At 62.9% G+C, this 26504-nt stretch overlaps 3 protein-coding genes across 3 annotated transcripts; 2 read left to right on the top strand and 1 right to left on the bottom strand.

The window, feature by feature from the left end:
- Window positions 1-828: 828 nt before the first annotated feature.
- On the bottom strand, window positions 829-3626 carry B3GALT6 (beta-1,3-galactosyltransferase 6). The gene has a single exon (XM_025386670.1). The coding sequence runs from the start codon at window positions 3569-3571 to the stop codon at window positions 2582-2584; it is 990 nt and encodes a 329-aa protein (XP_025242455.1). The 5' UTR covers window positions 3572-3626; the 3' UTR covers window positions 829-2581.
- A 101-nt stretch (window positions 3627-3727) lies between these two features.
- SDF4 (stromal cell derived factor 4) lies at window positions 3728-19648 on the top strand. The gene is given in 8 exon segments (XM_025386660.1): window positions 3728-3959; window positions 7103-7580; window positions 11920-12056; window positions 12486-12599; window positions 17227-17276; window positions 17278-17386; window positions 17522-17697; window positions 18834-19648. Coding segments are annotated over 7 exon segments (1089 nt in total). The 5' UTR covers window positions 3728-3959; window positions 7103-7254; the 3' UTR covers window positions 19011-19648.
- Window positions 19649-22343: 2695 nt separating this feature from the next.
- TNFRSF4 (TNF receptor superfamily member 4) lies at window positions 22344-25348 on the top strand. Its single transcript, XM_025386688.1, has 7 exons — window positions 22344-22491; window positions 22694-22816; window positions 23358-23459; window positions 23745-23811; window positions 24557-24753; window positions 24863-24984; window positions 25064-25348. Exons 1-7 carry the CDS (start codon window positions 22347-22349, stop codon window positions 25139-25141), a joined length of 834 nt encoding a protein of 277 aa, XP_025242473.1. The 5' UTR covers window positions 22344-22346; the 3' UTR covers window positions 25142-25348.
- Window positions 25349-26504: the final 1156 nt, after the last annotated feature.

Genomic DNA, 26504 nt, shown 5'->3' with positions numbered 1-26504 from the left:
ACAATTCAGTCCCTTAACAGGAGCCTTGACCGCCACGATCCCAGCCAGGCACAGGTGGGCAGGTGGAAACCTGGAAGCCTCGGGTGGGGGCGCCTCCAGACGCAGGTAGCGCTTTGCATTTTGGGGGCGACCACCCAGGCCACAGGCCCTGTGGTTACCCAGGGCTGGCCCAGAGAGCTGGAGCCAATGTCAGGTGCCTGCGTACCAGTCGTGGGGGGCAGAGGGGCAGGACCAGGGTCCCCAGGAGGGCAGAGGGGGGTGCTCTCCTCTTGGGGGATCCTGAAGGGACCAAAGCCCACCCTCTTGGCTTGACCTGCATTCCCTGCCGGCCATGTGCCTCCTGGGGGCTGTGTGCGTGTGGCTGCGCCGTGCCTGCCCAGCCCTGACACCGTCCCCTCCACGGTGGGCTCTCGGGGCCGCCAGAGGAGAAACATCCGTGTGGCTGAGAAGAGTCGGTTGTTTTGTATCCCAGGTTCCCACATGGAAATGAACTCGGTGACTCCCCATCACCCGAGGGCCTCCTGGTTTGGCCCTGGTCTCCGGGAACTGAGTACCCGGGTGTGTGGGGAGCTGTACAAGCTAAGACCAGGGAGGGACGCCTGGGGGAGGGGATGCCACGGCACGTCCACGGTCGAGCGGAGTCGCGGGGCAGGGAGACACCAGGGAGCAGGGAGGATCTACAGGGCAAGTTCCAGGTGAGACCAGAAAGAGCTGTAGCTGCCCCGGCTCTGGGAAGCCCCCAGCCCTCCCGAGGCCCAGCCTTCAGCCCACGTGTCCTCTGAACCCGTTCACCACGGCACAGCTGGGGAGGGTCCGCCCAGGGCAGGCTTTGTTCTGACATGAAATTTAATGTCTTAGGCTGAAAAACACCAAATTTCCATTTTTTTGTAGGTCAGAAGTGGTTGCAAACTGGATTTTTAGACTTCCTATTGGGAGTCTTGGACATTTGCACTGTTTTCCACAGGGGTCAACTCTTTGGAGCCACGAAGAACTCAGCAGTGCAGGCCAGAGGTGTGGGCGTCCAGCCCTTGGTTCGAATCCCGCTCTCCACTGTCCATGGGATCCTCAGCAAGCCCTCTGGCCTCTCCAAGCACACACAGGGTTCCTCAAGTAATTCCGAACTCCAGAGAAGACATCCCAGGTAAAACCGGATGGCAGGGACCTGGGACACCGCTGTGATGGGCAGCCCCTGGGCTCGAGTCTGCGACCCCATGGGAGGGCAGGGCCCCATCCTGCTCACACCGGGGTCCCCAGCCCTGGATCCTCATGAGTCCGTGTCCAAGAACAAACTGTGCACAAAGGGCGGTCAGTCTTGTATTCAAGGTGGCCCATCGGAGCTCGAACTCATCTGCCTGACCTAGGGACGCCTCCAGTCCCACCCTTACCTGTTGGAGGTGGGACAATCACTGTGCAGGTCGCTGACCCACTGACCACAGATCATCACTCCCCTCCACCCCAGCTGTTTCATCCTGAGACCACTGCGGCCTTCAAACAGAAATAACCCAAACCTGCTCCTAAACCCACAAGGCTGACCCGGAGCCTAATCCAACCCTCAGCCGAGCCTGACCCTGATGCTCCAGACTGGACCCCAGACCGGCCCGGGCTCCAAAGTGGGACAACAGAGATCACAGCGGGGACCACGCAGGTCCCCAGACAGAAAACCTGTATTGGACTTAAGGGGGCTCATGGTCACCCCTTGTCCTGGGGCAGCTTTATTTTATTTTGGCAAGGACCGCAGTGTTCACTCTTCTCGTCAAATGAGGGGATTCCAAGGATGTGTTAAGGTAGGTGAGAGGCAGGCCGGGTGCCCGCTGGTCCTGTTTTCTTAAGGCAGAATTGGAACCGCATCAGCACTCCGGGGTTCGGATTCCTGGAACCTGGGGCGGAGTCTGAAATAAAGCAGCGCCACGGACCCACGGGAAGCCTTAAAAGGAAAATCTCTTCAGAAAGAAGCAATGAGTCCAATGACGTGTACACTGAAAAGATAAATGGCCAGTTTTAAAGTTCTCCTGCCTTTAAACACACGCAGCAGCGGGGCCGACGGTACAGGCACCAAGTTCTGACATAGAAGTGTTTCCTGAAACCATGTAAAAAACCCGAGACCTTCACATTGCCAACTTACACTCACATCGACACAAACTTACAATATTTATAAATAAGTTACAAGCAAACACTGAGTTATATTTACCACGAAGTCACTGGACAGAGACCAAAATCCCATGAAAGCGGACTGATGTGAAATCACGTTAGATCTGAGACACGTACATGAAAAACGCCACTGATAAGAGACACGGAAGATCGGGGCCCAGCCCCGTGAGCCGGCTGCGGACAGCACGGGGGTCAGCGTGCGGCCGGGCCCCGCTTAGGCTCGCTAAGGTCCAGGAACCGGCACCTCCACCTGGACACGGCGCGCTGTCCCGGCAATCCCCAGGGGTCTCCCAAACGCAGGCCGGGGAGGCAGCCACCACGGGCGTGGCCGCGGGACGGGGGCCCTGGGGCCCGGGCATGGCGCGCCCGCTCGGCATCTGCCCCAAGGCGCCGCCGGGTGAAGCGGGTGCCCCGAGAGCCGGGCCGCGGCGGCTCAGGGGATGCCCTCCCTTCTCTGGCAGCACTGCGAGGGCGGCGCGGACCAGTCGTACACGTAGGACAGGCGCAGCTGCACCTCGCGCTTGCACAGGCGGCCCTCGCGCGCCAGCGTCGCGTGCTTCTCCAGCATGTCCTCCAGGCTCTGCTTGTGCGTCACCAGGTACTGGTTGCTGCAGCCGCGGGACCGGTACTCGGTGTCGAAGCGCGGGTCGTGCTCGCGCTGCACGTCCACCGGCGCCAGCCAGGCGCCCAGAGACACGTCCTCGCTGTGCCAGGCGCGCAGGTAGTCGCGGCTGAGGCGCAGGTAGCGCACCAGGTCTGCCGAGAGCACGTAGCCGCCGCCCAGCGCGTAGGGCAGGTAGTAGTCGCAGAGCTGCCAGGCGGCCTCGCGCCAGCGTCCCCCGGGCTTGACGCGGCCGCGGCCCGAGAAGAAGCCCCAGTAGAGGCGGCGGCGGCGCGCGGGGTCGCGGGCGCGCAGCTCCGCCAGCAGCGCGTCCAGCCGCGCGAAGGAGTCGTCGTCCGCCTTGAGCACGAACTCGAAGGCCACGTGCTCGTCCAGCCAGGCCAGCATGGCCAGCACCTTGGCCGTGAGGTTTTCGTAGGCGTCGCGCAGCGCGGGCAGCAGCAGCAGGTCCCCGTGCCGCGCCTGCTCCCGCTCCAGGGCGCGCCGCTCCTCGGTGCCCAGGCCGGCCGTGCCCACGGCGAAGCGCGCCCACACGTCGCCCGGGGCCCCGCGCCGCGCCAGCCACGTGCTGCGGATCACGCTGCGGCGCTCGGCGGCGCGGGGCGCGCTGGCCACCAGCACGGCCAGAAAGGCGGCGGCGCGCGCGGGCGCGGGGGGCGGGGGGCTGCGGCCCGACGCCGTCCTGGGGCCCCCGGGCTCGCCCGCGCAGCGCGCCAGGTACAGCAGCGCCGCCCCGCACAGCGCCAGCGCGCCCAGGCCTAGCGCCGCCCGCCGCCGCCACGCGCGCCGCAGCAGCTTCATGGCGCCCGCGCCGGGCCGGCGGCCCAGGCCGGACGCGCGAGTGCGCAGGCGCCGCCGGCTCGGGGCGGTGCGCGTGCGCACGGTGCTCCCGGGAGCGCGCCTGGGCCTTCCGCGGACGCCGAGCCGTGGGGCGCTCGGAGGCCGGCAGCACCAGGAGCGGCTGTCACGTGGCCTCGGGCACCCTTCTCATTGGTCAACCTCGGAGCGGCCCCGCGACCGCTTCCGCCCGAAGGAGAGATGGTGGCGCCGGCGTCTCCTCAGTGAGGTCGCGCGCGTTCGCACCGCCTCCGCCCGCAAGAAAGATGGCAGCGGCCTGATCCGGGCCCGTTGACGGCGTCACGGGCGCTTCGCTCCGGTCCTCGGATCCCGGGCGCGGGGAGGCAGGCCGGTGAGTGAGGGGCCCGGGGCGGCCGTTGCAGGCCGCTGGGCCAAGTGTCCACGCCGGCCGGACGGCGAGGGCGGGTCTGGAGGCCGCCGCCGTCTCCCGCCCTGGGCTGGGGCATCGTCCGTCCGCTCGGCCTCGAGCCCTGGCGAGACTTCGCCGCCACCGGGGCTTCCGGGACTCCGGGGGGCAGGGACGGGCCGACGGCGCGGGCCTCTCCGGCCGCCGGCACGTCTCGTCTTCTATTGGCCAAAACCTACGAGTGCCACCGCGAAACGGAGGCCGAGGGAGTCTGGTTGGACTCGCGTTTATCGGCGAGGCGACCTTGGACGAGCTGTCCCGCTTCCCTGCGCCTCCGCCTCCGCTTCTGAACTCGCGGACCCTCCTCCCCAGTTAGTGGGGTCTGGAGAGGTGAAGTCGGCTGCGGGGAGCGCTTGGTGTCTGGCTCAGGGGCGGTGTCATGAACCCTGTCGAGCTTTTGGAATCCAACCGTGTGTGTTAGCCGCCGGAAATAGCCGCGTTCCACCCGAGCTGAAGCCCGGGGATGGCGGAGACATAGCGTCTCTGTCTAAGCTGTTGACCACGTCCGCTTCGCAGGGGTGTGCTGAGTCCATGCTGAGAACTGAGCTGCTGGGGGATGGCGAAGTGGAAACCCCATTCCGGTGGGACAGGCCCGCGCCGCTGTGCTGCGAGCCTCGCTCACCGTGATGGAGAGATACTCTGAAGCCAGGGGAGGAAGCGCCACTTGATGGACTCCTGATATTTATAGTTATTTTGGGGTTACTTTTTTTCCCCGTTTTTCGAGACAGGTCTCATTTTTTTTTTTTTTTTTTGAGACGGAGTCTGGCTGTGTCCTCCAGGCTGGAGTGCAGTGGCGCAATCTCGGCTCACTGCAAACTCCGCCTCCCGGGTTCACGCCATTCTCCTGCCTCAGCCTCCTGAGTAGCTGGGACTACAGGCGCCGCCACCACACCCGGCTGATTTTTTGTATTTTTAGTAGAGACGGGTTTCACCGTGTTAGCCAGGATGGTCTCGATCTCCTGACCTCATGATCCGCCCGCCTCGGCCTCCCAAAGTGCTGGGATTACAGGCCTGAGCCACCGCGCCCGGCCTTGTTTTTGTGTTTTAAAGAGACACGGTCTCACTGCGTTGCCCAGGCTGGTCTCACCGTCCTCCTGCCTCAAGTATACCGTGTAACTCATCAAGATAAGTAGAATCAAGAACTAGCCTTGTGCTCTCTAGGAACAAAGTACACTCTCTTTGCTTGCCACAGAATGTGTTTTACGACTGTAGTTAGTGGAGTCAGCACCAGGAGGAGGTGTCTTGGTTCTTAACCAGGACACTCCCCTGGTCAGGCGAGCTGGGACAACAGGAACAGAATTATACCACCACTAGGGAAGGGAAAAGCCCTCAGCCATGTTCAGAAAATCAGGCCGGGTGCGTGGCTCACGCCTGTAGTCCCAACACTTTGGGAGGCCAAGGCAGGAGAATCACTTGAGGTCAGGAGTTCGAGGCCAGCCTGGCCAACATGGTGAAACCCTATCTCTACTAAAAATACAGAAATTAATGGAGCGTGGTGGCAGGTGCCTGTAATCCCAGCTAACTGGGAGGCCGAGGCAGGAGAATCACTTGAACCTGGGAGGCAGAGGTTGCAGTGAGCCGAGACTGCACCACTGCACTCCAGCCTGGGCGACAGAGTGAGACTCTCTCAAAAAAAAAAAAAAAAAAAACAAACCAAACATGACCCCTCACCCGGGGCTTCCTTCCTTGGGTGACCCCAGGCTTGTACCCCTGTTGGTTTGTGGCAGAGACTGCACTGACTTCAGGGCCGCTTTCATGGCGGCCCCACTGGCGTTTCTCGGTACCTGGAGGCAGCATTTCTCTGTCTAATATTACACAAGGTAGCATTCGTTGAGCGCCTACTGTGTGCAGAGTGGCAGGTGCCAGGACAGTGAAGCTGAGTAAGACGGCCACAGGAGCCTCAGTCCATGTGTGTTCAGGGAACAGCTGCAACACGGGTCGGGGGGGCCTCAGCGGCACCCGGAAGGACCCGCAGGTGTTTGCCGGAGGAGCCGACTGTGAAAGTAGCAAGCTCGTGGGTGGGAAGGACCCCGAGTTTCCTTTGGGATACGTGAGGCATGAGGCCCTGTGAGCCCCTGCTTCCCACCAGGACTGGCCATGCCTCGGACGCCAAGACAGGCTTCTGGGCTCCCCAGCCTTGGCGTTCACTTACGAGTGTGGGCAAGGGCACGTGTGTGTAATATGTGCATGCATGAGTGTGGATGTGTGTGTGCACCTCTGTGTGTGGGGGCTGTGTTTGCTGGGACCAGGCCCTGACACCCTCTGCCCTTAGGGTTGGCTGTCTTCGCAAAGCCTGGTGGTGGGGGTCAGGGAGAGCCTCCTGTTTCTTGGTGAGAAGCTGAGGCCTGGGAGACCACATGACTTAGCCAAGGTCATAGATCTCAAGAATGTTCAAGTCAGGGTCTGGAGAGTGACCATAACCCCATGGGTCAGTGGCATGATGCCAGGAGGGACAGAGCCAGGCCCCACAGGAAGGCTGTGCTGTAGGTGTTGGGCGGTGGGGACAGGTTAGCCCCTGGAGGTGTTGACGGTTCAGGAGAGAGCTGGAAAGATGGAGAGACAGGGCTGAAAACCCAGTGTCTGTAAAATAGGGAAAAAAGACTAGGCACAGTGACTCATGCCTGTCATCCCAGCACTTTGGGAGACTGAGGCAAGAGGATCGCTTGAAGCCAGGAGTTTGAGACCAGTCTGGGCAATACAGCAAGACCTGTCTCTGCAAAAGATACAATAAAAATAAATTAGCCCGGCATGGTGGTGCGCGCCTATGGTTGCAGCTGCTCGGGTGGCTGAGGTGAGAGCATCCCCTGAGCCCAGGAGTTCGTGGTTGCAGTGAGCCGTGGTCGCCACTGCACTCCAGCCTGGGTGACAGAGCAAGACCCTGTTTCTAAAAATAAAGAAAAAACACCACGTGTGGTCTGGGGAAAACAGTGCCACGTGTGGTCTGGGGAAAACAGTGCCACGTGTGGTCTGGATCCTGTGAATTGAGGATGTGTTTCATGTTGCAGGATAGACGTGCTTGGGGAAGTCTTTGCTAGTCTCACTAATGACGTGTCTGTGTCTCTCTGCAGCCCGTGAGCCGCTCGTCCCAGCCTGTAGCCGTCCTGGGGACACAGAGCCCTCCGTGGTGCCTGGGGCTTGGATTGGAGCCAGGACCTCACTTCCTCCTCTGCCCCTGCCCCTGCCCCTCCCAGCACCTGGCCCACACCCAGCAGCCCACCCCATGGTCTGGTCCTGGGTGGCGATGGCGTCCAGGTGGGGTCCCCTCGTCGGCCTGGCTCCGCGCTGCCTCTGGCTCCTGGGGGCGGTACTCCTGATGGATGCGTCAGCACGGCCTGCCAACCACTCGTCCACTCGAGAGAGAGCGGCCAACAGGGAGGAGAACGAGATCCTGCCCCCGGACCACCTGAACGGGGTGAAGCTGGAGATGGACGGGCACCTCAATCGGGGCTTCCACCAGGAGGTCTTCCTAGGCAAGGACCTGGGGGGCTTTGATGAGGACGTGGAGCCGCGGCGGAGCCGGAGGAAGCTGATGGTCATCTTCTCCAAGTAGGTGCCGCGTGTGCCCAGGCTGGGGGCCGCTGCGTACGCTCGCCCGTGTGTTCCTGGCCTGGCTTTGCGCAGCAGGGGGCGCCACATCCTGCGTCAGGACCTGCCGGGCTGGGAGGGCGTGCCGGTGATCAGCGCCACTTCCAGCCTGCTGTGTTTGCACTGAGGCCTGTGCTGGCAACCTGGAGCGGCTTCTTGAAGGCCCTGGGTCCAGTGAGGGCTCAGAGGGCCAGAGTGGGCTGCGTGGCTGTGCCTAGGACAGTCTGGAGGAGGAGCCCTCCCGGCACTGCGGCGGTCAGTGTCCTCCATGCTGAGGGGCAGATGCCGGCCACGGGCAGCCTCTGCAGGCTGCAGCACCAGTTGGACGAGGCCTGGCTGAGGAGTGAGGGGCAGCCACAGGCAGCTGGAGAGCTGGTACAGGGTGCTCTGGGCTCCTCCTGACACGCCCTCTACCCTGTGTGTCTGGGGTCCCTGTCACACATGGGTGGGCAGTGTCGTATGCGGGCGGGCAGTGTGTCGTATGCGGGCTGGGACATGGGTGGGCAGTGTGTCATACGCGGGCTGGGGGTGTGTGGGGTTGGCCTGTTCGAGAGCAGAGCCGTGCTGTCAGTGGCCCATCCTTGGCCATCACTGCCCCCGCCCTGCCAAGTCCCCGAGGCTCTCTCGCTGCCTCTGTGCCTAGTGCCGAGCTTTCTCCCCCGACCCCATCCTCGAGTCTCGGGAGCCTTGTGTAAGGGATATAAGATGAGTCAACCTGACCACTCACCCACAAGGAGCCAGGTCCTGCACGGGAGCCTTACTCCTTGTGGCACGGCCGGGGTGCCCTGCGGTGTGGCCCTGGAGCCCATGTGCACTCAGCGCTGGCCTCACTCCTGGAGGCAGAGCAGGGTCAGGATGTGCCCGTGAGTCCTTCAGGCCAGCCGGGGTGCTGGACAGGGAGCCAGGGTGCAGGTGAGAGAACACCCTGGGTCTCCTGGGACCTGTGGGACCCGGGCATACGGAGGCAGCCCCTGCCACAGGGCCTGGCCACAGGCTCACCTTCCTGCAGGGCCTGGTGCTCCAGGGCCAGTGCAGAGGGGCAGGTGGCAGAGCTGGTGAGCAAGGGGGTTGGGCAGGGCTGGGGCCCAGGGGTGCAGGTGCAGGTAGGGAAGGTGTGAGGACTGGCCTGGCTGTGCCAGGGCCCTGGGCTGAGGGCCAGGCAGGAGGGCCCTGAGGATCCAGGTTTTTGGGCAGAGCACAGGTGAGCTGGTGGGACAGAGGCACGGTGCCAGCTGGAGGACTTGGGCGCCAGGTGTGGCGTCCCTTTGCACCTCTCCCCAGATGGCATGGTTCAGGGATCCTTTCGCAGCCTGAGTTCACTTGGTGGTGACCTGACCAACCATGAAGAGGCTGCTGGTGCTCCTTGGGGCCTGTCAGGTTCACTACCCTGAGCTCACGCAGGCCTGGCTCACGACATCACAGGGGAGGGTCCCCGTCCCTGCTCGGCCAGTGCTGAGGGTGGGCTGCATGCCTGGGCGAGGGGAGTTGAGGCGTCTGCTCGGCGCATCTCCGGCTGGACCGGGGTTTCTTTTTGGTGCCTGTAACGAAACCCCAAGCCATCTCGTTTGAGGAGGCGGTGGGGGGGGGTGGGCGCGTGGAGAGTGGGACGTAGCAGCAGGTCTCCGGGTCCCCGACACCAGCGCCGAGCGGCGACAGCGGCCGCTGTGGGTGTTCAGACTTCCCTCCCCAGCATGCGGGTCCCTTCTCACCCCCTTTCTGCGCAGGGCCCTGTCCCTCCAGGACCTACGTTCACTCAGCTGTCCTGTCTCCTCTGCCTCCTCTGGGCTGGGACGGCATCTCAGACTCTGGTTTTTTTGTGGACGTAACAGTTCTGAGGAGGACTGAGCAGGAGGTTTTAGAATGTCCCTCAGTGCGATGTGTTTCCTCCTGACTGTACGGTGTTGAGGGTTTTTGGAAAGAACACCCAGAGGGGAGGTGCCCTGTCCTAGGGGCTTTTGAGCTTCACTCACTTTCCCGCTTCCCAGCACCATGAGATGCTCCAGGCTTTACTTCCCGCTTCCTGGCACTGTGAGGTGCTCTAGGCTTGCCTCTGTGCCGCCTGCCGCAGTGCGATAGCTGCCGCCTTTCCAGGGAGCCCTGGCTCCTGTGGCTGGAGCTGGAAGCCAGGGTCTGGGCACGGGGCATCTTGCCCTTGTCCTCTCAGGAGTCAGAGCTCGATAACATGCGTGTGCACTAGCCCAGTCACGTCTGTGTGCTGCCAACCCTGTTCATGTGTGTGCTGTGTACACGCGGGTACTGGCCTGTGTACCTGCATGTGTGCATGCCAGTCCATGTACCTGCACCGCCCTGCAGCCGTGTCTTCAGGCACCTGAGTTTGGATGAGCGACTCCTCGCCGACATCTTGACTGGAATCCTGCGCCACGTGGTTCTTTCCACCTTTTTGTTCTGCTCGTGTGCACCCATGTCTGTGGCGCATGTGGAGCATGTGGTGTCTGTGGCGTGTGTGGAGCACGTAGAGCATGTGGCCCGTGTCTGTGCTGTGTGTGGAACGTGTGGCATGTGTGACCCGTGTCTGTGGTGCATGTGCTCTGTGTGGAGCATGTGGCCTGTGTCTGTGGCACGTGTGGCGTGTGTGGAGCTTGTGGTCCATATCTGTGGCGCGTGTGGAGTGTGGCCAGAGCAGTCGGGGATGCTGCTGTCCACGCGAGGCTCCCCAGGTGCCCCACCTGCCACACGGCCATCCAGGCGGCGCCCTCCCCGGCCGGTGTACTGTGGGGACTGTGGAGCCGAGGGTGCCTCCCAGGCCCATCCACCTCTGGGCTGCCGTGGCTGCTGAGGGAGGGGCGTGTGTGAGCGGTGGCCTGGCCTCCTTCTGTGGGGATCTCTGCCCAGTGCCTCTGAGCCGTGCCTGCGGTGTGTGCACCATGGAAGCTGGCCTGGCCCAGGTCCGAGAGGCCACACCCACCTGACGAGGGCCTGCTTGCCACCTCGTAACGTGGCCGCGGCTGCCCCTGAGTGGAGCATAGGGGCAAGGGGCCAGGACACCCTACTCTCAGGGACGCCTCCAGCAAATGCACCAGCCGGGGTCTCGAGACCTTGCACCTCTGGAAGCCCTGCCTTCCAGCGCTGTTGCCCTGGGGTTAGGTTTCCAACAGGTGAGCTCAGGACACGTGCAGCCTCAGCAGGGGCAGGTGCTTGTGGCTTCCACAAGGACATGATGGCTGTGAAGCTGGGATGGAAGTGACTTGTCCTGGGGCCTTGGCCTCCTGACCTGGCCTGTGCTGACGCTGTGTCCTCAATCTGTGTCCCTGTCTCCCAAGTCTTTGGACACAATGTTAAGTCCCCACACGCTCTTTTTCCTCAATCTTATCACTTGACGTTTATATGAAGGGTTTTGTTTTGTCTTGTTTCGAGTCAGGGTCTTGCTGTGCCGCCCAGGCTGGAGTGCAGTGGTGTTATCACAGTTCGCTACAACCTCCATGCCCCAGGTTCAGGCAGTCCTCCCGCCCCAGCCTCTTGAGTAGCTGAGACCACAGGTGCACGCCATCACACCTGTCAGATTTTTGTAATTGTTTTTTGTAGAGGTGGGGTCTCCCTATGTTGCCCAGGCTGGTCTTGAACTCCTGGGCTCAAGTGATCCACCCGTCTCAGCCTCCCAGCGTGCTGGGATTATAGGTGTGGCCACTGTATGAAGGTTTTTCTGTAGCCACACGTAAAGCATCTAAAATAAAACATGGGCTGGGCCTGGTGGCCACACCTGGAATCTTAGCACATTGGGAGGCTGAGGTGGGTGGATCATTTGAGGTCAGGAGTTTGAGACCAGCCTGGCCAGCATGATGAAACCCTATTTCTACTAAAAATACAAAAATTAGCCGAGCGTGGTGGTGGGCCCCTGTAATCCCAGCTACTTGGGAGGCTGAGGCAGGAGAATCACTTGAACCCGGGAGGTAGAACTTGGAGTGAGCCGAGATTGTGCCATTGCACTCCAGCCTGGGCGACAGAGTGCGACTCCGTCTCAAAAAATAAAACGTGAAGAGTGTGACTTTCGGAAGCTGTGGTTGGAGAGGGGGGTCTGGTGGTGATTCTGTGTGACGGAGGGGGAGGGTCCATGCATCCCCCTGGGGAGGGGACCGTGGCATCCACCTTCCCCAGTGTCTCTGGCGTGGCCCCCCCCCCCCCGCCCCCCCGTCCCCGATGTTTCTTGTGTCGTCCGGTGGAGCCTGTCACCGTCGGTGGCAGGTTCACACTGCCATGGAGTACTGGGCCGGCGGCGTCCATCTGGCTGTTCAGGGTCTGGGGGCCCAGTCTGATGGCCGCCTGCCCATCTGCTGTCCTGCAGGGTGGACGTGAACACCGACCGGAAGATCAGTGCCAAGGAGATGCAGCGCTGGATCATGGAGAAGACGGCCGAGCACTTCCAGGAGGCCATGGAGGAGAGCAAGACACACTTCCGTGCCGTGGACCCCGATGGGGACGGTACTGCGGCCGGGCCGGGGTGGGCAGGGCCATGGGCCTTGCCTGGTGCCTGGAGGGCAGACAGGCCAGTTCTGAGGGATGGACGGCGGGGAGGCATCAGCCGGAGACCCCGAAGTGTGGTGGGCGCTGAAAGCTGGGTTCGTGATGCCAGAATCTTGGTGACAAAGGCGTGTGTGCCAAGCACTGGGCGTGGCCCATGGAAGGCGCCTCTTAGGACTTTGGGGCCTTCACCTGGTGGTGCCGAGGCACAGACATTCCCAGCTGGCCTCACAGGTGAGGAGGCGGGTGCGGGGTGCTGGCCGGGGCCCTGGGGCTCCAGACACTGGCATCCTGCCGCCTCCAGCCCGGGCAGCAGAGCAATACCCTATCTCAATGGAAGAAGTTCAGCTCAGTGTCAGACATCCTGACAGGTGTGACCTGCTCTTCCAGGCCACGTGTCATGGGACGAGTATAAGGTGAAGTTTTTGGCGAGTAAAGGCCATAGCGAGAAGGAGGTTGCCGACGCCATCAGGCTCAACGAGGAGCTCAAAGTGGATGAGGAAAGTGAGTGCTCAGCCAGGCTCCTGCCGCAGGTCTCAGGCCTCCCATGCGTGCGTGTGTGTGTGTCGTGTGTACGAGTGCGCCGTGCATGTGTGCTCGTGAGTACGTGTGTGCTCGTGAGTACGTGTGTGTCGTGAGTACGTGTGTGTCGTGTGTACAAGTGTGCCGTGTGTGCTTGTGAGTACGTGTGTGTCGTGAGTACGTGTGTGTCATGTGTACGAGTGCGCCGTGCATGTGTGCTCGTGAGTACGTGTGTGCTCGTGAGTACGTGTGTGTTGTGAGTACGTGTGTGTCGTGTGTACGAGTGCGCCGTGTGTGCTCGTGAGTACGTGTGTGTCGTGTGTACGAGTGCGCCGTGCATGTGTGCTTGTGAGTACGTGTGTGTCGTGTGTACGAGTGCGCCGTGTGTGCTCGTGAGTACATGCGGTGTGTGCGTGTCGTGTGTACGAGTGCGCCGTGCATGTGTGGGTGTGCTTGTGAGTACATCCGGGTGGCCGTTCGTGTGTGCTCGTGAGTACATGCAGGTGAGTGCGCCCTCACGCCCATTGTATGTGCTCGTGCACACGTGTTCATCCTAACTGTATGGCCCAACCTGGGTGGTGGTGGCTGTCAGGAGGGAAGTGGATGAGGCCATTGCCAACTCAGGCACCACCCAGGGGTTTGGTGGGGAGTGTGTGAGCTGTGCCCGGGCGGCTCTCAACTCTGCTGGTCACGGCACCTTCACGGCCGTTATTCAGTTGGGTTCTGCAGAGAATCTGAGGCTGTGCATCTGGGGTGGGGCCTGCCCCATACTCTGAAGGCCACCTGAGGCAGAGTTTCCCAGGGAGAGGGCACAGCCTGTGCCTGAGGGCTTGGCCCTGTGGTTTGGGTCTGCTGGAGACATCTGTGTGGCCGTCAGGTGGTCACCAGGGAGTGGTCAGGTCCCAGGGGGAGGCTCTTCCTTGGGTCTGGGGTGTGGCCGTTGGCCAGCAGGGTAACCTCAGCCCTGGGCGGGTCTGAGCTGGTGCCTCTGTGTGAAGAGGGTGGGGCCAGGTGGGGCCCAGCACCCGGGCTAAGGCCAGGCGAGGGGAGAGCCAGGCCACCCTGCACGGGGCAGGTCTGGGAGCGCTGTCCGGGCAGAAGCCCCTGCTGGCTCAGTCGTGAGACACAGCTGAGCGGGTACTGTGGCATTGCTGCCACCCTGGGGCTCTGCGTGCCCTTCCCGGTTGTGCCCGTTGTCTGGTTTGGGCTTTGTGGAGAATGTGCGGCGACGCCTGTTCCATCGCGTCTCAGCTTCCTGGGGTGGCGTCTCTGCTGCCCTGCAGGGAGCCGTGTTGCTTATGGGGCTGGTCACGTGATACGGGGCCGCTCTTGGCAGGCTGGGCGTATCTTACACCTTTATTTGTTGTGCCTGCTCAACCTATCAGTAACACACATTTCCTCACCAGAGTCTGAAGGCAAACCTCCCCTTAATTTATTTCTTTTTTCATGAGATGGTCTCACTCTGCTGCCTACCCTGTACCTTCCCGGGCGCAAGGCGATCCTCCCACCTCAGCCTCCCAGGTGGCTGGGACCTCAGTCACTGTCACCATGCCAGGCTAATTTTTGTATTTTTTGTATGGACAGATTTTGCTCTGTTGGCCAGGTTGGCCTGAAACTCCTGGACTCAAGTGATCCGCCCACCGCAGCCTCCCAGAGTGATCGGCGTGAGCCACTGCGCCTGGTCTTAACCTCTCTTTTTTTAATTTTTAATTTTTTATTGTTTGAGAGTGAGGGTCTCACTGTTGCCCAGGCTGGAGTGCACTGGTGCAATCTCGGCTCTCCGCAGCCTCCACATCCTGGGCTCAATCTGTCCTCCTCGGAGAATAAAAAAAGTAAAGGTGTAAGATACGTTCCTGCCAGGAACAGGCCCGTATCATGTGACCAGCCCCCATGGCGGGGCGGCCTCCTGAGTAACTGGGACCACCAGTGCGTGCCACCATGCCCCACTGATGCAAAAATATATATTTTGTAGACACAAGATCTCCTCATGTTGCCTTAGGCAGGTGTCAAACTCTTGGGGTTTGAGAGGGTTCAAGTGACCCGCCCGCCTCGGCCTCCCCCCGTCCTGGAGTTGCAGGCGTGAGCTCCTGTGCCTGGCCTTGACCTTCTAGAATGATGTGGAGACTTTTGAGCCTGTTGGCTCTGCCTGCCCTTCTCCCAGTTCATGTACTCTCATCTGGAGTTTGGTCGTGTCCTTTCTAAATTTTACCAATTGGACGTTAAAAAAACTAAAAAAGACCGGGCGCATTGGCACACGCCTATAATCCCAGCACTTTGGGAGGTCGAGGCGGGCGGATCACGAGGTCAGGAGATTGAGACCATCCTGGCTAACACAGTGAAAACCCGTCTCTACTAAAAAATACAAAAAATTAGCCAGGCGTGGTGGCGGGCGCCTGTAGTCCCAGCTACTCGGGAGGCTGAGGCGGGAGAATGGCGTGAACCTGGGAGGCAGAGCTTGCAGTGAGCTGAGATCCTGCCACTGCACTCCAGCCTGGGCGACAGAGCGAGACTCCGTCTCAAAAAAAAAAAAAAACTAAAAATAAGAGGATCTCCCTGTGTTGCCCAGGCTGGTCTCGAACTCTGGCCTCAGCCTCTCAGCGTGCTGGGATTACAGGCACAAATCCCAGTACCTGGCCAAATTGGATGTTATTATTTCCTTTCCGAAAGAGTGGTTTACGTTTTCCTCACCGCACACGGTTTGTGCCTCCACCCCGGGTCCCGCGTTCCCTGCTGTCCTGCCGGTGCCTTTAACCTTCGTCCCGTTGGTGATCTTTTGCACAGCAAGTCCAGCCTGCTGGCGATGTGCTGTGGTGGGAGGCCCTTGTGTTTGCCCGCGCCCCAACTCCGATTGTGTCTGTCTGTCCTTGGTGCCATTTTCTGCCCAGGACATGTCCCACCTGGACCTAGAGCTCTGTGACATCCCTGTGAAGCCTTCGTCTACCTTTGGGGCTCAGCAGAGGTGTATGTAGAATTCACTCTGTGTTCTGGAGGTCCCCGTGCATGCTGAGGTGCCGTTCCCTGCCCAGCCATGTCCGATCCGTCTTGGTTCCCCCGACCTCGGGGTGCCTAGGACCCCCCACCCCTTCGGGTATTTGGTTTCTGGCTCGGGAAGAGCAGCGGCCGGGTCCTGGAGGGAGGGCCTGGGAAGCACTGGTAGGCGTTGCTCCAGCGACCTCCGACCCCTCCCTGCATGGCTCCTGTGAGGGCCATGGCATGAGTCCTGGGGCTGCTGTTCTCGTGCTGCAGACCTGATTCTGGGGACTGCGGTGAAGGCGTGGCAGGCGGGCATCGCCCCTGTCCCCTGCCTCCGTTGCTACATCTCTCTGGGTCTGAGGTTGGGGCTGGGCGGCGGCTGTGAGAATCCTGTGCTGGAGAAGGCAGCTCTCAGCCGGCCTGTCTGGGGCATCTGTGCCTGTCCTGAGTGGGTCTCAGTTCAGCCCCGTCCATCCCTCCCAGGAGCTGCGGTGGAGCAGACAGGGAGGGGTGCCCCAGGCCCCGCAGCCCCGTCACTCCTGTCTTCCTTTAAGTGAACTGGTCGTGTAGGAGGAGGTTGTTCAGAAAGGGATGAGGAGACGGCGGCTGGGCCTCATCCTCCTGCAGTGACTGTGACCCAGAGGCTGCTGCGTTTGTGGCAGGGGCTGCGGCCAGGGCAGAGTCGGGCCTCACTTGCAGGGGCTGAGCCTCAACACTGGACTTGGCCACTGACCACAGCGAGCCCCAAGATGGGGCAGGAGGTTGTGGTTCTGCCCTGGAGACCGAGACAGGCCCGGGCTGAGGGTGGCATGGGGCCCTTGGGATGCGTGGGGACCTCGGGGTGAGGGGTCGTCAGGGCTGGGAGGGCACAGCGGGAGCGCGGGGGCCACACACCCAGAGGCAGCACCGTGTCCCAGCCGGGAGGCTCTGCTCAGCCCCTGTCTCAGTCATTTCTAGAAACTGTGTTTTCCTCCCTGTGACGTCACACATAAAGGAAACGGAAAGGGCAGTGAGTCCTTTGCCCTGCGGCGCCAGGGCGGTGCCTGCGTGTGGGTGATTGGCTCCTCTGGAGGGACAGATGCGGGTGTGTGGGGGGGGCCCAGGCCCATCCTGAGGGGTCCCGGGCATGAGGGGTTCTGAGCTATGTCCCGGGGATTCTGGGCCATGGGAAGGTTCTGGATCATGTCTTGGGGTGTCTGGGCTGTGTGGGGGGTCCAGGCCATGTCTTGGGGGTCCAGGCTGTGTGGGGTCCAGATTCTGACTTGGGAGTCTGGGCTGTGTCCGTGGGGATCCATGTATCGGGGGTCCAGGGTAGGGGGTCCAGGCTGTCTTGGGGTATCTGGGCTGTGTGTGGGCTCCAGGCTGTGTTTGGGGGGGCCTGGGTTATATCTTGGGGGGTCCAAGCTATGTCTTTGGGGATCAGGCCTGTGGGGGGCTCTGGGTTATGTCTTGGGGGGGTCCAGGCTGTGTCTTGGTCATCTGGGCCATGTCCGGGGCACCTGTGAATCCTGGAGGGTGGGGCCCCGGTCTCGTGGGCGGCTGTGTCCCTCAAGTTCAGGCAGCACCTCTCGGAGCTTTCTGGATTTGCGTGCCGGCGTCTGTCTGCCTCGATGCCCACAGGCTGCGCCCCTCTCAGCACAGGAAGTCCTGGAGAACCTGAAGGACCGCTGGTACCAGGCAGACAGCCCCCCCCGCGGACCTGCTGCTGACAGAGGAGGAGTTCCTGTCGTTCCTCCACCCCGAGCACAGCCGGGGGATGCTCAGGTTCATGGTGAAGGAGATCGTCCGGGACCTGGGTGAGGCTGGGTCCAGCCTGGCTGGCGCGCCAGGGCCCGGGGACCCACGGCAGGGGCCGGGCATCGCCGGGAAGTCGGGTAAGGCCCTGCGGGAGCCCCAGCCTGGGTGTGGGCTGACCCTTTCCCGTCTCACAGACCAGGACGGTGACAAGCAGCTGTCTCTGCCGGAGTTCGTCTCCCTGCCCGTGGGCACCGTGGAGAACCAGCAGGGCCAGGACATTGACGACAACTGGGTGAAAGACAGAAAGAAGGAGTTTGAGGAGCTCATTGACTCCAACCACGACGGCATCGTGACGGCAGAGGAGCTGGAGGTGAGCCCTGGTGCAGCCGCGTCCCGGAGCCCACCCTGCGAGGCACTGTGCGCGGAGGGGCCGGCGGATCTGGGCCTGAGACAGGAAGCCATGCTGGTGTCCAGCCTGAGACTCCCCCTGGGCTGGTCACTGGGGCGTTTGCTCAGCGGCGTCCACCAGACCGCGTGGCCATGGTTGGCGTTTAGGTTCAAATGGATCAGAGACAGGCGAGCCTGGCCGGGCTCCATCCTCAGGTTCTCACGGCCCCTTTTTATTTTTTATTTTTTATTTTTTTTTTTATTTTTATTTATTTTTATTTATTTTTTTTTTTTTGAGACGGAGTCTCGCTCTGTCGCCCAGGCTGGAGTGCAGTGGCGCAATCTCGGCTCACTGCAAGCTCCGCCTCCCGGGTTCACGCCATTCTCCGGCCTCAGCCTCCCGAGTAGCTGGGACTACAGGCGCCCGCCACTGCTCCCGGCTAATTTTTTCTATTTTTAGTAGAGACTGGGTTTCACCATGGTCTCGATCTCCTGACCTTGTGATCCGCCCGCCTCGGCCTTCCAAAGTGCTGGGATTACAGGCGTGAGCCACCGCGCCCGGCCATGGCCCCTTTTTAACGGGACCACAAGGGGAAGCTCCTGCTGGGCCCAACTTGGAGGCAGGTGCAGGTGGGCGGGGCGGCCTGTGCCACATGGCTGGAATTTACCACCTTCCTTTGAAGCGTTTTCACTGGTATCATGTGTAGGCTTGTTTGTCTCCACTGCTGAATGAGTCATCTTGTTTTTATGTAGAATCCTGTGATCCCTGGCGACAGCCAGTGAGCCCGGCCCGGGTTAGGGATCCTTCAGAACTGGGGTTCAGGCCGGTGTAGCCCCTGTACCCCGTGACCCCTGCCGGCCACGGACAGGCCTCCCAGGGCCCCCGGCTTCTCCCTGCCCCGTGCCCTTCTCATTTGTGCCGCCTCCCTTCGGGAACCTTCCAGAACATGCCCACACTCCCGCTGCAGCCAGCAGGCACCTTAAATAGCCACTTCGTGTGGATGACCGCGGAGCTCGGGCCAGCTGTTCCTCCCCTGAGCGGAGCCGGGAGGGCCTCCCGGGCGGCTGGCACTGGGAGGGGGAAAGGCGGACGCTGACCTGTGCCCCGCTCGCCCGCAGAGCTACATGGACCCCATGAACGAGTACAACGCCCTGAACGAGGCCAAGCAGATGATCGCGGTCGCGGACGAGAACCAGAACCACCACCTGGAGCCCGAGGAGGTGCTCAAGTACAGCGAGTTCTTCACCGGCAGCAAGCTGGTGGACTACGCGCGCAGCGTGCACGAGGAGTTCTGAGCGCCCAGCGCGCCCCGCGCCGCCCCCCGCGCACCACCAGAGCGGCCCCGCGGGTGACTCCAGGCTCCGTGGCTGTCCCGGACCCCAGCCCCTCCCTGCCACCCACCACCGGCCGACCGTGGCCGCCCCAGTTGATCAGCGACGAGTCCCCCCACAGCGCGCACCCCCGCGAGACTCAGCGAGGCGTCCCCACCGCGGCGCGCACCCCGGCGAGGCTTCTGCTGTGATGCGGCCGGGGTGCGGGGCTGGGCTGCGGCTCCGCGGCGCCTCCTCCTCCCTGGTCCCTCGAAATCGCTGCATCTCACTTCTGAGAACGAAATCTCGCTTCAGTCACTCTGCCGAAGGCGCTGACCGCATCGCGGCCGGAACCTCTGGGCCCGGCCCCTCCCAGGGCCACCGCTCCGTGGGAAATAACAGCTTCTCCGTTTCCTTGAAAACTGAACGATTATTAAAAATAGATTAAACTTCGCTGGAAATGAGTAGCCACGAAGTTCAGGGGAGGGCGCCTGGTCCTTCCCGGGCCTGGCAGGTTGGAGCCACCCAGGTCCCACAGCTGCCGCCGAGAAAACGCGAATATTTGTTGTGACAAGAATCACATTAATTTACTGTAAACATAGTTGCCTTTTTGGTCAGCTTCATTCTTTGGGTGTGAAACAAAACACAACACCAGCGTGGCACGTCTGTGGTCAGAGTTTCCACTGGAGGCTGGAGGCAGATGCTGGGTCAGGCGGAGGTCGTGGCCTGTCGGAGGTGATTCTCCTGGCCGGCAGGGACGGCAGGGGCTCTGGGAGGACGGGGGGGCAGCGCTGTGTGTGTGAGCAGGGGTCCTGGGGGCAGCAGAAGTGTCCATTGAGTTTGGGGTTTGGACATTTAAGGCAGGAGCCAGAGCCACCTAGGGGAGTTTTGGGTGGAGGATGGCAAGGCCTTCGGGTGCAGAGGGGCGGGCCCAGCCCCGGGAGGGGCAGAGAAGGGGGGGGTCCCGCCCTGTGGCGTGTGGGGGCCCAGGCTCTTTCCTGGCTTTCCCGGCGGGAGCTCCTCAGTCTGCCCTGCAGTGCCCGTGTGACTGGCCTCTGCCCGGAGCCCACCTGCCCAGGGGCCCCTATGGGGCCGAGAGGGCAGGTTGGCACCTGGGCTGGTTCCCAGGCAAACAGGATTCACAGAGCCGTGGCCAGGCAGGTGTTGGGAGGAAGGTCCCGTGCCCTGCTGGAAGGGGCTGTAATTCCCTGGAGCCAACCTTTGGTGGCCTGGACTTTGCCCTTCCCCATCCATGGCCTCAGGCCAGAGCCAGGGACCATCACAGCCTCAGCAGCTGAGGGCCGTTCACCCAGAAGTGGGAGGTGTGAGCTGAGGCCATGCTGGACTGGACATGAGGGCGGGGGGACAGCTGGGTGTGTGGCGGCACCTGACCCCTCCGAGGCCCCGGCCACCTCCAGTCTGGTACTGGAGGAGCAGTGGCCACCCACGGGCTGCCCTGGGCCGCCCGCGACACCACTGTGCAGAGTGGAGAGCCCAGCCCCTGGGGATGCGGTTCGAGCTGCAGGCTGCCTTGCAGACCTCGGGTGTCCTCAGCTCTGGGTCGGTGTCCAGTCTCCTGTGGCCACTCCATATCCGGTTCCGTGGACACAGCGGGGCTTTCTCGGACCTGTGAGCTTCAGCCCAGGACAAGGAGACCTGAGCTTCCTGGGCAGCTTCACGCAGGAGGGGCCATGCCCTACCCTGGGGCCACTGCAGGTGCCAGCAACGTGCTGGGGGTGCCCTCTCCATGGTGCATGGGCCCCACTCACTGCACTTGTGGGCAGACGCAGCCACTTAGGCCCCAGGAGAGTAGTGTTGCCCATCAAGACCCCCAGCTCACCTGAACCTCCAGGAAACCAATTGCAAATACAAGCTTTTTCTCACTGTCGGTGGGAAACCCATGTGAACGCTGGGTGGAAACTTCCAGAAAATTCCAGAACTTTCCTCGTCTGCCCACCTGGGTTGGGGTGTGCACATGCACGCACACGCACTGTCTGGGATGCTCTGAGCCCTTCCAGGATCCTCTCTACTTGTGGGGTTATAGGGAGGGTGACCAAGTTAGGGACCCTCAGTACAAGGGTGAGTGGCCTCTCCCTCCACTCCTTCCCCCTCCAGGCCCAGCGGCCTCCATGGCTGGGAATTTCCCGCGGGTGGGCAGAGGGCAGGCAGCTGTTTCCTGTGCTTCTGGGAGGAGGGGATTTCCAGCCCCTTCCCCGCTGCTCTGTTCCCCTAGAGGCCCCTCTCCACTTGGCAACTTTAAAAATGAACTTTTGGATAATCACAGGCTGGTCACAGTTACTTGAAAGGTACAGAAGGGGCCCAGGGAGCCTCTGGCCCCGCACCTGCTCCCCGGCTCTCCAGGCAGTTCCTGTTCTCTGGGCAACCCGTGGAACCTGAGAGCTGTCTGCATCGAGGGAGAAACCTGCCTGCGTGTCCACGTGTGCCAGGTCATCCAGGACCCACCCTCACGACCTCCTCGGAGGCCTGTCTCCAAACACTGCCACATGGGGGTTAGGGCTTCCACGCAGGAATTTAAGGGGCACAGTTCAGCCGTAGACACCTGCCCTGCTCAGGCATACTCAGCGTGGGCCCTGGTCACGGAGCCTCGCTCTGTCGCCCAGGCTGGAGTGCAGTGGCACGATCTCAGCTTTGCAACCTCTGTCTCCCAGGTTCACGCGATTCTGCTGCCTCAGCCTCCCGAGTAGCTGGAATTACAAGCACCCACCACCACGCCCAAATAATTTTTGTATTCAGTAGAGACGGGATTTCGCCATGTTGGCCAGACTGGTCTCGAATTCCTGACGTCAGGTGATCCACCTGCCTTGGCCTCCCAAAGTGCTGGGATTACAGGCATGAGCCACAGCGCCTGGCCGTGGGTGTCTGTCTTACCATGGCTGTGGTCACTGCTGCTCAGAGCTAGTCTTGGGCACTCAAGGGGGACCATGGTCCAGCAGTGTCACAGCTCCAAAGGTCCAGACTGAACAGTTGCCGCTCCTGACTCAGTGCTGCCTCAGTTTACCCACGTGCTCCATGAACCTTTTTGCTGAGGGTTGAGTCGCAGGCCAGGCCCTACTGTGCCCTGGGGTCTGAACATGGTGGTCTTGGGCCGAAGAGGGCAGAAGGCAGAATAAGCCAATGCTGGGGGTGTCCAGACCCCGCCTTTGTGCCCAGCCCACAGCCAGGGTCCCCAGCCTGCCACCTTCCTCCTCCCGCCTCCTCTGCCCTCCTCCCCTCTCCCCTCCCCTCCCCTCCCCTCCTCCACAGTCCTTATAGCCACACCCCGCAAGGAAAACCCAGACTCTGGCGACAGCGGAGACGAGGATGTGTGTGGGGGCTCGGCGGCTGGGCCGGGGGCCGTGTGCGGCTCTGCTCCTCCTGGGCCTGGGGCTGAGCACCACGGCGAAGCTCCACTGTGTCGGGGACACCTACCCCAGCAACGACCGGTGCTGTCAGGAGTGCAGGCCAGGTGAGGCCCAGCTTCAGGAGGGTCTGCCACGCACGGGGCACTCCAGGGACTGGGGGCTGGGGCAGGGATGGGCCAGCCAGGAGGCTGGTCCTGGGGAGGGGGCAGGCAAGGGGCCCGCCAAGCCTGGCAGAGGAGCCGTGTGGGGAGTCCACGGGTGCAAGCCCGGGGCCTGACCGCTGCCTGATGCCGGCCTCTGCTGCAGGCAACGGGATGGTGAGCCGCTGCAACCGCTCCCAGAACACGGTGTGCCGTCCGTGCGGGCCCGGCTTCTACAACGACGTGGTCAGCGCCAAGCCCTGCAAGGCCTGCACATGGTGCAACCTCAGTGAGCTCCCACCTGGCCCCACAGCCCCACCCGGCACAGGGGGCGGCAGCCTGGCAGCCACATTCCCACGCAGCAGCACGGGGCCCCCACAGCCACAGAAACGAACCTCAAACCACAGTGGGGTCTGCTCCGCCACAGGGTCCTTTGAGGAGCTGAGGCATCTCCCGGGGCACCCCCACTCCTTCCGGGCCCAGACTCGGCCCAGGCCACGTGGAGTCAGGGAGACCACTCTGGCCATGTGGCCTGGCCCTGCTGGCCCGAGCAGTGAGGCTGGGGGCCTGGGCCATGGAGACCCTGCCTCAGGCAGTGCTGGCGGCTGGAGGTGGTGGAGGGGTAGGGAAGGGTGGCTGGGGCTGCCACAGAACCAGCCCCAGGTTGTGGCCAGGAAGGGAGGGCCTCGGGGGCTGCAGGGGCTCCACACCTTAGGGGAGGCTGCAGACCTCCGCCCATGGCCCTCTGTGTGGTGGGGAGGCCAACCTGTCCTTCTTGGGGACCCTGTCCACAGCCCCCACCTGATAACCCCCCTCCGGCCCCTGCTCAGGAAGTGGGAGTGAGCGGAAACAGCCGTGCACGGCCACACAGGACACAGTCTGCCGCTGCCGGGCGGGCACCCAGCCCCTGGACAGCTACAAGCCTGGAGTTGGTGAGCTCGGTGGCTGCGGCCGGCAGTTGGGGGTGTCCTAGCGGCTGTCTGTGACGCAGATGGGCCATGGGCCGCAGGGAACCGGCCCCACTGGTGCCTCCTCTGGCATCCTCAAGACGGGGCTCCCAGGTCAGGGCCCACGGGTGGGATGTGGGCAGGGAGGGCTTCCAGAGGCCAAACCCACCACCCGGCCGTGGGGGGCGAGTGGCAACCCACAGGCTCTGCCCCATGTCTCCAGCACCCAGGGCCTGTGGGCAGCCCCTGACCACCCTATCTTTGTTGCAGACTGTGCCCCCTGCCCTCCAGGGCACTTCTCCCCAGGCGACAACCAGGCCTGCAAGCCCTGGACCAAGTGAGGGGCTGGGGGTGCTGGGGGTCCTGGGGGGCGGGGGGGCTCAGGGGTTGGAGGGGCTGGGGGGACCGAGGGTGGTTGCAGTGGGGGGTGGGGGGCTTGGGGGAGTGAGGGGGCTGGAAGGGGGCCAGGGGAGTGGGTAGTTAGGACGGAGGAGGGGCCTGGACAGGGTCTGGGAGGGGCTGGGGGGACCTGGGCGGGGCTGGGGTTTTAGGAGGGCAGAGGGGCTGGGGGGCTGGGAGGAGCTGGGAGGGGCTGGGGCCTGGGAGGGATTGGGGGGGGTTAGGAGGGCAGAGGCGCCTGGCCAGGGGCTGGGAGGCTGGGAGGGGCTGGGGGGCTGGGAGAGGCGGGGGGCAGGTGGGGAGAGGAAGGGGAGGTGCTGGTGGCCCTGGGGGCCTGGCTGTGTGGCTGGACCTAGTTGGGGAGCAGGAAGCTGCTGCCTGGGGGCAGCCTCTCCCCATGGGTGGAGCTGGGTGTGTGGGACCCTCACCCTCTGCAGCTGGGAGGCCCTGGGGGCACAGGACAGGGAAGTGCCGGTGGGGGGTGTAGATGTGGGAGAAGGGTGTGTGGCCTTGGAGGCCCCTGTGGAGGGCACGTGGGGCTGGGCAGGGCCCTTGGCTGCTACTGGCCTGGTGTCTGTGGTAGACGCTGCCTGAGGCTGGCCAGCGCGGACCCTGTCATCCCCACTGCATCTCCTGGGTCCCAGGGTGTTTCTGGCCTGAGCAACACCCGCTGCTCCCCACAGCTGCACCTTGGCCGGAAAGCACACCCTGCAGCCAGCCAGCAATAGCTCGGACGCCATCTGTGAGGACAGGGACCCCCCACCCACACAGCCCCAGGAGACCCAGGGCCCCCCGGCCAGGCCCACCACTGTCCAGCCCACTGAAGCCTGGCCCAGAACCTCACAGAGACCCTCCACCCGGCCCGTGGAGGTCCCCAGGGGTAAGGGCACCTGGCCCAGCCCAGCAGGGCCCCCAACCCAAATAGGAGGAGGGGAGGGCGGCATGGGGGCCCCTCCTGTGGACTCCACGCAGCAGACCCCTTCCCGCAGGCCCTGCGGTTGCTGCCATCCTGGGCCTGGGCCTGGCGCTGGGGCTGCTGGGCCCCCTGGCCATGCTGCTGGCCCTGCTCCTGCTCCGGAGGGACCAGAGGCTGCCCCCCCGATGCCCCCAAAGCCCCTGGTGAGTGCCTCGTGGCCCTGCCCCACTGCCCCCATGTGTGAGGCCCACCCACCAATCTCTCCTTTTTTCCCCCCCCAGGGGGAGGCAGTTTCCGGACCCCCATCCAAGAGGAGCAGGCTGACGCGCACTCCGCCCTGGCCAAGATCTGACCCGGGCCCACCAAGGTGGACGCTGGGCCCTGCCAGGCTGGAGCCCGGAGGTCTGCTGGGCGAGCAGGGCAGGCGCCGGCCGCCCGCCCCGCCACGCTCCTGGGCCACTCTGCGCCGTTCTAGGTGCCGCTGGCTGCCTCCGGCTCTCTGCTTACGTATGCCATGCATACCTCCTGCCTCGCCGGGCCACAATAAAACCTTGGCAGACGGGAGTCTCCAACTGGCACTGTGGGCTGCGCACCTGCGGCAGGGAGGCCTGGGCCGTGCCCGCCTCTGGCTGGAGAAGGGTCTTGGGCCAGGGTGGAGGTAGCAGGTAGTGGGGTCAAGTGGGACCCTGGAGGTTGGTCCCTGGGTGCAACTTCTAGATTGAGTGGGGAGCCAGGGGAGTGATTGGGAAGGCTCAGGTCCTGGGCCGCCTGGCGTGGGGGTTGCTGGACAGCCGCTGACAAGGGTCACCCTGAGCCCAGGGTCACCCAAGGAACTTGGGAGTGGCTGACCCCTGGGCCTCTGTGTCCTTGAAGGAAGAGTGTAGAGACTGCCCCTCTTCCCCTCCACACCTGCGCCCACCCCCTGCTGCAGCTGGAGGTGGTCCCAGGGCCCCTGAACACCCAGAGGAGTCCCTGCAAGGGCCCCTACGTCCCTGCCATGGGTGTCCAGGGGGACAATCACCTTGGAAAACACGGTTTCTGCTTCAGCCAAACTTTTGTCCACCCTGAGGCCCGGCTATGCCACTCCTGTGCACTTACCCACCACCAAGAGGCCTGGGATCTGCACAAGAATGTCCACAGCGACCTCACGTAACGCGGCCCCACAGTGGAGAAACCCAGGCGTCCGCCAGCAGCGTGGATGCATGAGTGCTGGCGTGTTCAGATGAGCTCCCAGCTCCCCGGCCCACACCACAGGTGTCCAAAGAAGGTCCCGAGGACCCGGAGCCATCCCTGGCCACGTGGGAATCCTCCCAGCCGGTGTCTGGGAGTGGGGTGTCCTCCGAGCCAGTGTCTGGGAGTGGGGTGTCCTCCGAGTCGATGTCTGGGAGTGGGGTGTCCTCCGAGTCGATGTCTGGGAGTGGGGTGTCTCCGAGCCAGTGTCTGGGAGTGGGGTGTCCTCCGAGCCGGTGTCTGGGAGTGGGGTGTCCTCCGAGCCGGTGTCTGGGAGTGGGGTGTCCTCCGAGCAGCACATGGGAGTGGGGTGTCCTTCAAGCAGCACAGAGGCTGCTCCCCTGAGGCCACAGCTCGGGAACAAGGCAGGAGCGGCCCTGCAGGCCTCCCACACAGAAGACACCCCGGGCGTCCGAGCGACGTCTGTGTCCCTCGGGAGGTGGAGGTGCCTGTTTGCCTCCGTTGTGCGGAACGGCGGTCAGGGG

Source organism: Theropithecus gelada, chromosome 1 (assembly GCF_003255815.1).
Source record: "Theropithecus gelada isolate Dixy chromosome 1, Tgel_1.0, whole genome shotgun sequence".
Taxonomy (NCBI): Eukaryota; Metazoa; Chordata; class Mammalia; order Primates; family Cercopithecidae; genus Theropithecus; species Theropithecus gelada.
Note: the sequence above shows the minus strand (reverse complement) of the source record. Positions and strands in the feature narration are given on the sequence as shown.